Raw genomic sequence first — 15,484 nt, forward strand, 5'->3', positions numbered from 1 at the left:
TGGGCATGGGATTGATGGTAACGAAGTCCGTTTGCATGTTTATACTTCTTGCTGCAATCTTGTTCTGGACACTCGAGTAGTACCGGCGAAATGGCGCACGGCGATGCAGTCTTACATTTCTTCGTGCTTATTTGTACATTAAGACCAGTCACGGGGTTGACGAGGCTTTGGGGCTGCGTAGCTAGGCCACCGCCACTTGCAGAGATCGGAATACCACTGGCGTTCGCTACATTAGTAGGACATTCAGAATCGCCGTTAATAGGCGACGGCGACTCATCTTTTGATTTCCGCTTCTCAGAACGTGGAGGTAAAAATGCTGTTGGTGATGTACTGGGCGTAGCTCCCCCACCGTTACCAGATGATGAGCTACTGGTTATTGTTGTAGTATTTGCAGTACTTGTGGCACTAATCGCTGTTCGCGAAGCACCACGACCACCTTTCGTTGTACCATTCCTCAATTTTGAATGCACCTGCGCGTGGGAGAAATATATCTACAAATCATATTGAAATTTGGTTAGAGTCGAAAGTGTGTGACAGTGTAAGTGCCTTAGGTACTTACAGAACTTCTAGTTTCGGTAAAATTACTTAAATCCGGTGTAAGCGCAGCACTCCTTCCGCGCTTTCCACGACCTTTCGGAGTTCGAGAATCCAGTTCTTCAGTTGGCGAATCACAGAATCTAAAAGAATGCAATCAAGCGAAGAATTTATATTTCTGTGTGCGCTAAGCTTTTCGATAGCGGGAACCATATAAACTACGGGCAGAGGGAAGAAATTTTAACATCGAAAAACTGCAGTCACAAAGGGCGCCCTTCGTAAGGAATCTGAGCATGCATAATACTCAAATGGCACTAGAGAGGGGATATTCATGGAGGATTATTACAATACCAAATGCTAAAATTTGAGTCTTATGCCGGTCGCATTGTGGGATTTTCTTTATTTTGAAGTGACCTAATATATGTATGTATACATATGTATATGTGTACAGTCAGTCAATAAAGTTTAGGTACAGCGAAATTTTTACACAACGGGCAACTATTTTTTAAATATTTTATTTTTCGATAATTTTCTATAAATATATGGTTAGTTCTACAACAAAAAACCAAAAAATCAGAGTTCCAAACCTTATGCAAAACTTAAGAATATTTTGCAAAATTTCATTAAAATATTGCACTTTTTATTTACGCTCTCTAGAAAAAAGTTGAGTACGAAGTTTTTTAGCCCATTCAATTTTAGTATAACAAAGTGCAAGTTTGAGGTAGCTAGGACTTATCATTGATTTATAGCATTTTTTTTTGTTGAAGGTGTCGCCCATTTTCACCATATAAAATAATGTTTGATAATTTTTTATATGGAAAACAACAACAAAAAAATTCCCCAAAAATCAATGGTAAGGCCTAGCTTCCTTATACTTGCACTTTATTATACTAAAATTAAATGGGCTAAAAAACTGCATACTCAACTTTTTCCTAGAGAGCGTACATAAAATGAACAAAAAATTTGCAGAATTTTCTTTAATTTTGCACAAGGTTTGGAACTTTGATTTTTGGGGGTTTTGTTGTAGAATTAACCATATTTTTTATAAAAAATTAGCGAAAAATAAAATATTAAAAAAAAAAGTCTCCCGTATTGTTAAAAATTCGGTGTACCTAAACTTTGTTACTGACTGTAGGTATGAAATTTGTTAGCGAAAAAAAAAATCATTGTACTTTTTTTAGTGGTTAATAAAAATCATATACGCCTTCTCTTAATAATTATATGGGACTTTTATTTTTTCGTCTCTCCGGACGTTTATTTTAAAACGGAAATGATTTACGTCCTACGTTTTCTCTTAATAGAAGTGCAATACGTACAGCCGATTTCACGAAATTAAACGCAAGTATCTCCGAGCCCCATTATTTGAATTAGATTTTCTTACATCTGGCAACCCTTTTGAAAACACTAAAACCACGTAAAAGAAAGGCCTTTAATTTGACACCTTATTTTTGAAAATGGAACGAACGAGCAGATACAGATATTTAACGCGTTAAATCCCCGACCTCAACTAAGAAGTTTCATTTCAATAAAAGTCCCATATAATTATTATGAGAAGACGAAAATAATTTCCATCGTAAGATAATTATAAATAAATAGGTGAATAAAAAATGAACAATCGACCCCCGCACCACCTAACGGTCAAATTTTTTGTAGAGTTATTTCTTTCCACTTAAGTAATCCTGGGGATTTTTTATATTAAATGGCGGAATTGAGCTGTCAAAAAAGTGTCAAACAGCTTTTTCGAAGGTCAAATTTCCTCCTCCCAAATTTTCGGTGAAAATGCTACTCCCTGGGAGTTAATTATTGGAGGATTTCTTTCTCGGGAGAAACCAGTTCCCGGAGAACAGACTCCGAATTGGGCTGATATTGTATCCTAAAGTAAACAACAAGCCTGCAAAATATTAGTCTTTTATTTTAATTGTAAGAGCCCGCGCATCGACCGCTAAGTGACACTGAGCGCACTAGTCGAATAAGACCAATTCTTGTTAAAAATTATGTGTTCAGCAGAAGGGTTAGCCTATCGTTAATCTCAAACTTATATTTTTTCAATACAATTTTAATTGTTCTCTTGATAATTGCACTGGCCCATATTCAAAAGATGTAAAGAACAGCATTAATATTGCTGGAGTGCATTTAGGACCGCTGGTTCCAAATATTCTAATCTTTTTTTTTAATATTAGCTATAGTTTGTGGATTTTTGCAAATTTATGAACTATGCCATTATTTTCCATCACCGTGGAAAAATTTGTTTATGCAAACGAGTATGGAAACACTGAACAGGCAGAACTTTTAGAAAACTAATTAGTTTACTTATGTTTATGCATACAATACGAAAATTGCAAATATAGGAAGTTGAAAAAAATTTTTGTTCAACATTTTTATTTTATTTTTAAATATTTTTTTTATAATCTGTAACAGTAAGTGCCGCCTTCAATTTGGTAATTATTCCTTACGGATCGAGCAATATTTACCAAAGTTAGGTGGATATCTAGTTTTTTCATACAAAAATTGCTTTTCATTTGTATAAATAACTTTTAAATGAAAGAATCGGATTACAGAATAGTGTGCCATGGTGTGACTTTTTTCGCTCAAGCTGATTACAAAGAGTCCTCAAAAGTAAATCCCAGGATGTGTTAAAGACCATTGCATTTAACAACAGTCACTTTTTCAAATTTAGAAATCGCGAAAAATGTGCTTCTTCGGTGACTAATGAAACCATTCTTCTCCAATTTTTAAAATTGCATAAATGGACTTAAAATGGACGTGTCTCACCCTAATTGTATTTTGTTGTGCTTGAAACTACTATTAACTCATCAAACGATTTCTAATCTTTGACAATACATCTTTGACTTCATTCACCACGAATCTTCAAACTGACAATATCGGCGTTACCAAGTCCGTGGTCCTTTTTTAATATTATATAAACATCCGAAAACCTGAAAACTTGGAAATGGATGTCGTGTCCCTTTTTTACATTTTTCACTTGGTTGCTGAAGTAATGAAGAATTGTGAATTCACAAGGGAAAATTATAGTTTTTGAAATTTTGTCTTAATATCTTAAAAACTGGTAGTCTTATTGAAAAATTATATATGAACGTGAGAAACTAAATTCAATAACCTCTAATTTTATATATCGTCCTGTTTATAATAATTAACGAATTCCATAAATATTACCACCCAAAGTTTCATATAAGTTTTAAATTAATCTTTGGTGCCAATAACAATTGGCTTAGACCTAAGACAACATAATAATACAATGCATTTTATTATCCCCCATACAGAATCAACACAGCCTAACATGCACTCCCTCAAAATGGCAATAATACAGCACCGCACCAGAATTACTGTCGCACCTGTAAAATTTCGTTTTATATTTTAATACTAACAGAAAAGGTTATGCCTTTTTCTCATATATATACGCTCTTACTATTTCTTCACAACTTACCTGGGTGGAGCCCAATCGTGTCGTGTGCAGTCAAGCAAAGTTCCGACATAAGTCTTGCCGCGCCAAGTAACATTCACAACTAGGACGCCGCCTTCGGTTTCGTGCCAAACGATTCCCTCAAGCGTTACGGAAGTTCCCGGTTCACAAGGACCCAAGCAATCTGGTTCTGTGATAGTTCCGACTGAGGTGCCAATACAGATGTCAACCATTTCCTTGGTTGAAGTACCAGGTGCATGGGAAGTGTCAGTGTTGCCATGTTTTGCCCGCTTGGCGGGAGGAGATTTTATACCATCTTCAGCTACTAAATTATTGTTAGATGTGCTACTATTACTAGATGATGCCGTTGTTGTACTAGTGGAAGAGTTCGCGGGAACTGAAATTGTGTGGTGCACGGTCGCTGAGATCACACCTGGAGCCATAAGTTTTGCTTGCGCAACAGGAACCATTGAAGTGCTTGACTTACTCTCGCTGCTTCCGCTCAAGCTGTTTGCATGCGTGTTTGGTACACTATTGCTAAAAGAAGTCGAAGCCGCTGCTGCAGCCAATTGCGCTGCAATGTGTGAAGAGATTTTGATGTTACCACAATTAGTCGAGTCCTTGCCCGGTGGACCAGGCGCGTTTGGCGCGCTGTTGCTGCCAATTGCCTGCGGTGCAGTTGCCGATGCTACAGATGTGGCTGCGAGCAAAGATGCTGCTGTTGCTGCAGCTGTTGTCACCACACCGGCGGGTGAGCCAAGCGATGGCGTGAATACACCTGGTGGCACAGATCCAGATGTAGAATTGCTATTTCCAGTCGTGTTGCATATGCGCTGCTGTGTCAAAACTGTAATGGATGAATTGGTTGCACTCTCCGAACGACGAGAGCATGCATGGCTACTGCAAGCACCAGTCGCACTCCCGCTAGTGGCATCAATGATGCAATGGCATGTCATGCCCTTGTCGCTATGACCAGGCAAGCCTTCTTTTTCAGAAGCAGCAGAAGCATTCTTCTCTGCTGTGAGACGATTGGAATGTGTAGTTTTTTCTTTAGCTTTTTCTCGTCTGTGACCTGAGCTACCACGCTTGTTACTCTGAGGAGTTACTTGACCGCTACTCCCGGTACCGGTGGACCCACCTCCAGAGGCCGGGCTATTACTGTTTATACTATTGTGACTATTTCCTTGGCTACCACTACTACTACTGGAAATATTGCTAAGATGTTTTTTATTGCTGCCGCTTATGCTGCTAACATTTGATCCTGAGCCGCCAGCGCTACTTCCCGTATTTTGATTGGATCCACCTGAGCCACTCGCGCCACCTGATGACGACGATGAATGCGAGGTAGTATTGAGTCCACTATTCTCATCTAAGTTACTAGAATTATTAACGCCTAAAGAACCATTCTGTTGCTGCTGTTGTTGTTCTGTAGCTTTAACAATTTCATGCTTTGCTTCGGAAGTCTTGGTTCCAGGCTTAGTCCGTTTAATTTTCATTTTAAGTCCCTTGTCTAGCGTCGCCTGATGATCAATGGACATTTTCGCATTCGATTTCCCACCACCAGAGCCTCCAATACCTTGGGAGCCACCTTGACCTCCCCCGGCTCCACCGCCCACACTACTGTTATTACTGCTGCTTCCACTGGATTGGGATGACATGCCGCTTGCGGATTGATTTGATAAATTCGATAGCGAATCGGTTTCTAATGCGGTGGTAAGATTTGAGGAACCAGCGGATGCGCCTGAGGGTATGAGGGACTTTGTAAATGACGAGACGAGATTACCTCCTTTTGAAAACCCAGCAAAGGTGGATAGTGTTAATGTATTACTCTTCTGGCCGCTTTCGCTATTACAGCTAAATGGTGCGGTAAGTGCAGATGCAGATGCAGATGAAGATGATGATAACGATGGTGATAGTGACGAGGGTGATTTGGTCGGCGCAGAAGCAACTTTACTGGTGGGACCGCTATTCACAGATTGTTCTTCAAAATTTGATATTTGAATTTGTTGTTGATTTTTATGTTCGCTAGGCTGTTGTGGATACTTTCTACCAATATTGGATAATGTCGCTGAATTATTTATCGACTTATCGACTACGATGCCACCCACATATTTGTTTGTGTTTCTGGATAGTGGAACTGTTTGCGAACATTTAGTTGATGGTGCAAATTTTTCATTCGAGCTCGCTGGAAACGACGACACCGATGCAGTCAACGATCTTGACAATGGCGAGGGCAGCAACTTGCCAATTGACGATGGTGAGGGTTTTTGCAAAAGGTTGTCGGGGTGGGCGATATTTGCCTTATTCGACGTTGTGGATTTAGTTGCTGATTTAAGGGTACTTGTGATTGCTTCAAATTCACTTTTGCCACCACCAGAACTGTTTACTTTCGATAAATTTTGAGCTGCAGTAGATGATTTTTCAATGTCTGCGTCTAGATCATCCAACAACTCTGGAATGCCACCAATGTCCCATTCGTCTTCGTACTCGAAATTCGCGTTCGTATCCTTCGTGGCTTCGCTGGGAGTGGAGGATGAGCAATATGCTGTCACCGACGACAGTGGGCCCTCTTTAGTTGCACTTACATGAAGGGGTTTCCCTGCTGGTTTAGGCAAACTCCAACCCTTAACGCTGACACTAACTCCTTCGCTTGATTGTGGTAAATTTGATTTTGTTGGGCCAAGGTTTCCTAATAAATGTAGATTATAAAAATATTCAATCCTTCTATTCTTAGAGGTAGGTACATACATACATACAGTGGTGGATAAAATAATAGAAACAAAAAACGTTGACGAGTATTGGGTATTTTTCTTATGTTTATTTGAGGCCATGAGAGCAGAAGTGGCCTAACCGATTTTTTTTTTTTTTACTGACCTACTTAAAATAGTCTCAAATTTAATAAATTTAAGAATAAAAGTCGCTTATTCCTTAATTTTAAGGTACAAGTCACACAGAATACCATCAATTTAAGGAATATGCCACGTTTATTTAGAAATATCACATTTGAAACTATTTTAGGAATTTAAGTAAAAAAACCAATGCGAGTTACGCCAGTTATTTGAGGACCAATTTTTTCTGCGCATCCGCACATTTGAATGTGCCTTACCTAAGGAATTTTCTTGAGGGGACATTTAAGCAAAAATCATAGCAAAAAACTTGTACAAGTTGGTACCAATTGTTACCCAGTAAAACTTGCAAGCAGAGAACACAATTTTGACATTTCATTTGGAAGGGAAGTTGCAAATTCGTGCTGGGAAAATTTCCTCCGATAATTTCTTTAGAGTGCTCTTATACAATTCGCCCAGTGTTGATTCCAGCTACAGTGCTGTATTTAACGAATTTAAACATATTTTTGACGACCTGTGTGAATCACTTGAGTCACCGAATCTACATATATGTAGGTCATTCCGTTGAAAAGAGGAAACGACATTAATTTATATATGCCCTAATTATCTCTATTTCAGTAGTTACATCTTTTTAAATGACTACATTTCAATAATCTGTTGGAAAATATTAAAAAAAATCAAAAGAAGTTGGAATTTTTATCAATGGAAACTTTTATTGCATTCATAATTACTTTACACCAGTCACAGAGAGATGTCCTACCAGTGACAACTTTAAATATTTTCAAGTATTTCTATGAAGATTATATAAACCTCATTTTTATTGAAAACGAAAGTGTACATATTATTCATATTTTACAACACAAAAACACCGTTCGTGAAGATTAAGTGTTTTGCGAAAATTCATCTTTGAGTGCACAAGGACAAAATAGAGTTCTTTTCATTGCCCCGCCAGTCACATTAATTCAAATGATAGTTACAAAAAAAACTAAGAAATCGTTTGATATTTTTGCTAAACAATTTTATACATTAGTTATCGTTCTATGTTAAAAAATATCCTTCGCTGTTGTACAAGTTCCAACATCGCTAAAATTCACAATTGGCCACATATAATAACTAAGACAAATTGCAAAAAGACCAACCTAGCATGGGCGGCTATCAAAACCACGTACACATCAATTTTTAATGACAATAAGAAATCTAACTTTCGCATTTTTTACACCGATGCATCTGTTGCGACCTTTTGCCACAGGGTGCGGAGTTTATACCTACACGGAGTACACCTTTAAAATAAACTTTTGCGCGTGTTCAACCTATGGCGAATTAATAGCCATTGTTAAGGCCCTGCAAATTGCCAAAGATACCGACTCTTTAGCAAAAACAGCCGTCAACCGTGATAATACCCTAGAAGTTAAGCTTACGATCGAAGAGGCTCTAACAAGCATACGTAAAAAAATTGCTCAGCTCGCTGAGTTTTTAACAAAAATTTAAGCAAAATTTTAGTTTATAAGCTTTAAATTCAAGACTCAACTTATCACAGGTGTTAATACCGTTCACCTCACTCATTTCCCCCTATCCCATCCCCCACATTCAATTCTCACCATCATCAAAAATTGCTCACGAAAAACATATGATCACATAAGCACGAAAAAGCATCACATCCGACATTAGGTTCCGGCAACCACCTCGCAATTGCGCTGTTGACGTAACGTCCTCAATCATCTACATCGTATAATAATACACTGTAAAGAAGAGGGATACCCTGGCGTATGGGCAACCGCCAATTAACTCACAAGTCCAAAAAAAAACATTTCTCGAAATTAAAAAATTTCTTATTAAATTTTATATCTTTTTAATCGAAGTTTTTAGACAAATTCTGAGTATGCAGTTTTGCAGCCGATTCAATTTTAGTGTGTAAATGAAACGTGCATATTATTATACTAGAAAACTGCATACCTCTGATTAAAAAAAAAAAAAAAGTACAAAGTCTGAAATGTTGATTTATGTTGACTTATGTCCGGTTTTATGTAATGATTTAGACTTTTATAAAAAATTATTAAAATTAAATAAACAAAAGAAAAATATCCAAACTCGCCAACTTTTTTTATTTATAGTTTTATACATATTTTAAAACAGTGCAACAGCGAAAATTTACTATCGAATAATTATTATCGTTTTATTATTTTCGAACACCCTGAAATTCTCAACTTTTCATAAACAAAGAACAGTTTAAGATGATTTCGCATATTTATCTCTTCTCTTAATATTGTCTATCATTTTCTGTGTATAATTATGAGAAACTTGATTTTACCGCCTTGTAATTAATGTCGAAGTTTCATTAGTTTTCCATAGATTATAATAAATTGTACCTCGTTTTTTCGTAATACTTTCAATATACTTTAATAATAGCAAAACATGTTTTTTATATAAAATTTTAGGCAAAATACAGAACAAATACAGAAATGTTGGTGTTTATACCAGAGAACGCAGAGAACCTATAGCATACGTATCGGTATCGTTTAAGGCAAAATCAGTAGTCAACGACCTAGTGTAAACGTATGTTGACGTTGACACGATCCACCTCATGGGATTTGCGTGTTAAGGCCCTGTCTCCATAGGAAAACACTGATGTCGTGATAACCATGTCACAAAATATATTTCCAATGGACACCGCCTATTTCTCATGGGCTGCAATATATGTCAGCGCTTATTGCTTGACATCTATTGCAGGCAATTTGATAGTTGGACAGCCATATTTTCATTTGAAAGAAAGCGTGCTGGTGGTAACACCAATGAAATTTTGTTATTAAATAAAAATAAAAATATGTTCCCTATTGGATTATTTATGATTACGTTTTAGGAAATTATTCAGCAAGTTTTTTAAAGATTTAAATGTTTTAAATACGGAAATTGAGAGAATGTTGTCTGGTGGCGTCATGCGGCAAATGCTTATTTCAAGACATCAAAGAGCCCACACACAAAAACTTGCAATCATATTGCTCGTCAAAATGACAGTTGGTAGGCCATCGGTGTCGGTGTTTGCCTGTGGAGTTCTGCGGTAACAAAAACTCACCACCGCATGACGGTGACGTTGCCGTTGCTTCTCTCTCTCTCTCTCTCTCTATCGACAGTAAATTTAATAAGTTGCTACGTACGTTTACGCTACGTCGTTGACTAATTTCGCCTTTAGTTTCGGTTATACAAGGTAACGAAACACAACCGATTCAAAGCACTCAATTGAATGCAGAAAAATTTACTGAAGCAGTTGAACCATTTCTCTAACTTCATAGGCAACATTCATTTGTTTTGTTTCGGTTTTGCTCAGGATGAGTACCTTTACCACAATCGAAACTAGGGTTTCGAATGTCATATTTTTCACATTCGCTAATGGGAATGCGAATGTTAGGAATAACATTAAAAAAAGCTATAATCATTTTAAGTCATCGTTTTTATTACTTAAAAATTATATAAATTATTAAAACATCGAACGAGTGCTTAACCTATACAGTGTTTTAATGTAGTAGTCAAAATTCAAAAGAGGCATAATATTTCAAAAAAGTTATTTTGCAATTTCTTAGAGGCTCGTATATAAGGCCGACTGCACTGAACAATTGCTCACTTGGAACGCTGGCGGCTGGAGCGCTCAAATACTTGCGGGCCAGATCTGTCAATTTGTCGTATTTTAGTTTAGTTTTCCACCAATCGAGAGGATTTTCACCGAGATGAGCTCGTTTTTCTTTGCGTATTTTTTAATGTTTCCAGATACATACATACGAGCCTTCGCTTTCGCTGGAGGAATCTAAAAGTATCTCTAGGTTGCTTATAAGACTTTTAGCAGTACTTGTTGAAGGCCCATCAATGTTGATTGATATACTACTTAACCGTTTAGCGCCTGAAGCTAAAAGCTGATTATTGTTCGCACCCTGGTTAGACAGACTTACCGCCCAATTCTGTATTTTCTTGACAAATTATTTGTAAAGAAATTTTATCAAGATTTTTATCAAGTAAAAGCTCCCATCGCATTTAATTTATAAAACAAAAAAAGCTCTTGACTGTTGTTGCCGAGTAGGTAGAGGTGTCGGCTATAAATTCTGTGTGTCCTAGGTTCAACAGCCGGCACATTCAGTATTTAAATGATAGAAAAAACATTTTTAATATATGTACATCATTTATAATGTTCATATGAAATTTCAATTTGGAAACGCTTGTCAATAGCATTTTCAATCCTGATAATTTATCAAGAAAAGAGCTTTATACTACATTCAAATTGACGAGCTAAACATGTTAAATGGGCTTGAACCAGTTAAATGAACAAAACATGTTCATAAACAAGTTAAATCGCATGCAATTGTTGTTGGAAAATGAGCCAGTTAAATCATTTAACTCGTTTGAAAACCAGTTCAGCGCAGAGTTGTATCAGAAAGCTTTCTGCTCCGGCCAATCAGAAGGACCCAAAAGCTTTCATTTGACACACCAAAGTTCAAAAATTTTAAATTCTGAAAAATATTAAAAATTAAAAATTATCAAAAAGTACCAAAATTGTATGCATGTCTGCCCACTAAAAAAGAGGCCAAGGCAGTAATTAGTTATTGAGTTATGAGGTCTCATCGTACGCAGAGATAAATAGGGCATACGAACTAAATATTTTGAAGTATCTAAATAATCCGTATGCATTAATATCATGAAGCAGACATTCGCACAAAACAAATTGAAATACAAAAACTTGATCAAGGCGAATTAATATAAGGTAGGATAGCAGGCGTACAAAAACAAAAATTTACATGTACCCTGAAAACCAAAGTTCCCGAAATCTTAACGAAATCTTTAGGAGTATCTGATTTCTGTAACGATTTTTTTCCGAATCTTCAAAGAAAATTATATGAAGTGGTTGACACGAACTCGTAAAGAAATTTCTGTACGAAAAATAAAGAAAATTCTGAAAAAAGTCTGCCAGAAATTCTTCACATAGCAGCATTATTTTCATTTCTTCACCGATTTTCTTCCGAAATTTCGTAAAAGAATGGAAGTGTGCGTAATTTATTTCATTTTAGAAAATTCGGATGAAAATCGGATGGGATCTTTCCGAATTCGTTAAAATTTCTTTACGATTCAGAATACTCTGAAAAAATGGTTTCCAGGGTATTTTGTTTTTGCTTTGGCGACACCCAACAAGCATTTCAGTAAATGTTTTTAAAAATAACTTAAAGTAAGTTTGCTATAATGAGCGTTAAATAAGCATTTTTAATATTAAGCTTATTTAAAGTTTTTTCAAATAAACCTTTAACAAGTTTTGACAGCGAATGTTTATAAATAACTTAAACTTATAAATGTAATGCAAATGCCAACGACATGAAGTAGTAAATATAACATTTTTCAATCGTAAGTGACGTGTTTACGTTTTTTAAAATATATTATTAAAAAGAAAAAAATTAAATAAAACCGATGCGGTAAAAAAAAAAATCCAATCCAGTACCCGCGGTGCTAATCGGTGGAGCATTCCAGTCTTCAAATGATGAGTTCTCCTTATCCTTTCTTAGTTTAACATTCAATTAAAAATGGCGGCGATAAAGCGGAATATATAGCTGCATCGATGTCGTTTTTCCAATTTGCCAATAACCGCACGTAATTGAAAGCAAAGCACGCAACAAGATGTAATGATTTACTTTTTTTATGCTTAATTTTTGTGTGTTATCGTGAATTTGTATGCTAAAATGTCTATTCCCTATTTATATTTTCGCGACTGTAGATGAGTCCGCCAAAAATTCGCAGTTCTTTTAGTTTCTAGATGTTAAGCAATCTATGTATGAGTTTTTATTGAAATATCTTTAAATAAAGGGTTATAAAAATGTTTATAAAAAGCTTTCTTTTGAAAATTTTGAGTAAGTTTATATTGATACGCTTATATAAAACTTTTTTTGAACCTTTATTATAAGTTTACACTTTTACGCTTATAAAAAGCTTTCTTTTGAACATTTATTACAAGTTTATATTTCTACGCTTATAACCAATGTTCCTTTTCGATTATATTACGCTTACTTTCAAGCGTTTTACAAACAAAAAATCAACGTTTTGTAAGCTGCTTAATGTTTATAATTGAAAACTTAAAGAAAAAAACTTTCTTTAAGTTTATTTTGCTTGTTGGGAATTTTTCAATTTGATATCAGAAGCCGTGCGGCGAAACACAAACACAAAATCAGCTGAGCTAGTAACGCCACCTTATATAAATTCGCCTTGAACTTGATTTTGAATTTATTTTTCAATTTTTTTTGTTGGTAATCAAACAACCGTCAAAGTAAACTCCAAATGTTCAATGTGGATGATTGTGTTTTCCAAAAAGCTCTTGTTCATCAAACAAGTTAAATGGGGCCAATTTGAACGTAATATTAGATTTCTGTGCTAGAATTCCAATTCTTGATATATGATAAAAAATTGACAAATTAAACAAAATTTTTATTTATCAAGTGCACAGAATCGAGCTGTTAGAGCCATTTCAACAATATTAGAGGGGCCTCTCTGCCCATGTAGACATTCGCATTCGCAAAAAATTCGCATCATTGGATGCGTATGCAAATATTCGCAACATCCCTGATCGAAACCATTATTGTTAGCGCTCGGGAACAGTATGAGAAAAGGAACACAACTTTTTGTACTTGTTTGGGAATGGGTAGTGAGTGATACGTTCGGTTTGTTTTCGTACTCTGGTTTATACATCCATTTTTTTAAATTTAAACTGCTTATAAAAAAAAAAAACTAAAACACAAATGGCGATGTCTGCATAGTCATGGGAAACTGTTTTTTATAAATGAGTGGTGACTTTCAGGGTGTTGGAAAAATTGTAAACGCAGATTTCTAATTCCCTTTCTGCCCTTCAAACACAAATTTTGTTCTGAGAAAATGTGTTTGAAAGCCAGATAAATTTGAAAACCTACTTGAGAAAACGGCACTTACACTTTTATTCGGGCCCTTAAAAGACCTTGCAGTATTCTCGTTTTTTTTTTTTAGACATTTTCGGTCCAAGAAAGGCCCGATTATTTTTTTTTTTTTTTGGAAATGCGTTTTTTTTACATAATTTTTTGGTTTGATGACAGATGCAGTCATACAAGAATTCTAAGCCTATCTTAAAAAGTTGGGAATTTATTGGCATCTTTCGAACAGCATCTTTGAAAGCATTTTATATGCATATTTTAAAGGTTTTTTTCCTTCTGCTGAAATATTTTAAGTTAATCAAATAGGGCCCGGCCCTTTGCGTTGATGGTGAGTGACGATATACATACATATATGTAAATATATAAATAATGTTGAGCTTACTTGAACTTGCCACTTTTCTGTTTGCGTTGTGTTTCGTATTATTTTGGTATTGATGTTGCTTATGAGAAGACGTATTCAGTTTCTTGTTTAAGTTAGAAGCAGCTGAAATCGGCGTACTACTACTGCTTCCTACCAACTTGTTGTGCTTAGTGCTTTCCGTAACTACGCTGCTATTAGTGGCCACCTTTTAAAAAAAGAAAAATATAAAATTACCAAAATTGTAACATCTATGTTTGTATATTAGGGCTGTGCGATTAATTGATTATTCAATATTTTAATTAATCATAAAGTAAATAACTCATTATTCGATTAATTGAAAATTGTGATTACTCAAAAGTTCAGTTACTCGAGTAATCAAGATTTTGATTAACCAAAAACAAAAATTGTTGAGTAATTTGCTTTATGATTAATCAACATTATGAGTAAAATGAGTAATCAACATTTCAAAGTATTCTTTAAATATAAAGTAGTTGAAGTTCCTTGATACTTTGAAAACAACGTTTTTGTTTTCAAAAATTAAAATGATTTTTTTTTTTCATATACAGATTGTAAAAAAGAAAATAAGCATTTTCCAAAGCAAACTCTTTTAACGAGCAAAATGAATTTTTTGAGCAATCATATTTTAAGTAACTCGATTAATCATCGTTTTGGATAATCAAAATCTTGATTACTCGAGTAATTGATTAACCGAATATCTGATTAACCAACTTGTATATGGTATATGTATGTATAAAAATGGCATTGGCTTAAGGTTATATTTCCACGATCCATGATGAGCTTGGTATCGCACAACCCGGATAATCGACATTCAACTGCAACATTAAAGGAACTACATATGTACCAATGTATGTGTTCAATAATATTAGATGTTAAGACATTAATATGGCAGCGCTTGAATCATTCGATAGTTTGAGAAAAGCGTCTACTTAACGATATTTGATAGTTGAGTTGTGAACCATAATAGGGGCCCCCTAGTTTTCTGGCAGTTGTCAGACATAATTCGTAATTGATTTCCATTGTTGCTTTTCATTATTTTAATATCATTAAAATAACATAATAGTATTAAAATATCAAATTTGTATCGAATCTCCAAATCTTCCAATGGCCATAGTCAACTGAGAACCAGTTGCGAACGGCAATAGCAATAATTAGTTGAGTTGTCTCAAACACAACTCAACTAAGTTGATCATAACCATAATAGGGGCCTAAGTACATGTTTAAGGTAGCTCTATACTTACCTTTTTTTTGGCAAAGCATGTTCGACAATTTTTTTATATGGAAGAAAATAGGCTTCAACAAAAAAATTGCTCAAAATCAGCGGTAAGTCATAGCTTCCTCAAACTTGTATTTTTTATACTAAAATTGAATGGGCTACTCG

General features: G+C 35.3%; 1 protein-coding gene across 1 annotated transcript in view; it reads right to left on the reverse strand.

Moving 5' to 3' along the window:
- The window catches only part of LOC118743992 (mucin-19), an 86,488-nt gene that overhangs the window by 31,134 nt on the left and 39,870 nt on the right, over nt 1-15,484 (reverse strand). The window contains exons 3-6 of the mRNA XM_036476755.1: nt 14,107-14,290; nt 3,980-6,644; nt 560-677; nt 6-470 (exon numbers count right to left, since the gene is read on the reverse strand). Coding sequence (XP_036332648.1) covers nt 6-470; nt 560-677; nt 3,980-6,644; nt 14,107-14,290 — 3,432 coding nt within the window. The remainder of the gene's footprint in view (nt 1-5; nt 471-559; nt 678-3,979; nt 6,645-14,106; nt 14,291-15,484) is intronic.

This window comes from Rhagoletis pomonella, unplaced genomic scaffold, assembly GCF_013731165.1.
Source record: "Rhagoletis pomonella isolate Grant_MI unplaced genomic scaffold, Rhpom_1.0 Rhpom_scaffold_00007, whole genome shotgun sequence".
In the NCBI taxonomy this organism is placed as follows: Eukaryota; Metazoa; Arthropoda; class Insecta; order Diptera; family Tephritidae; genus Rhagoletis; species Rhagoletis pomonella.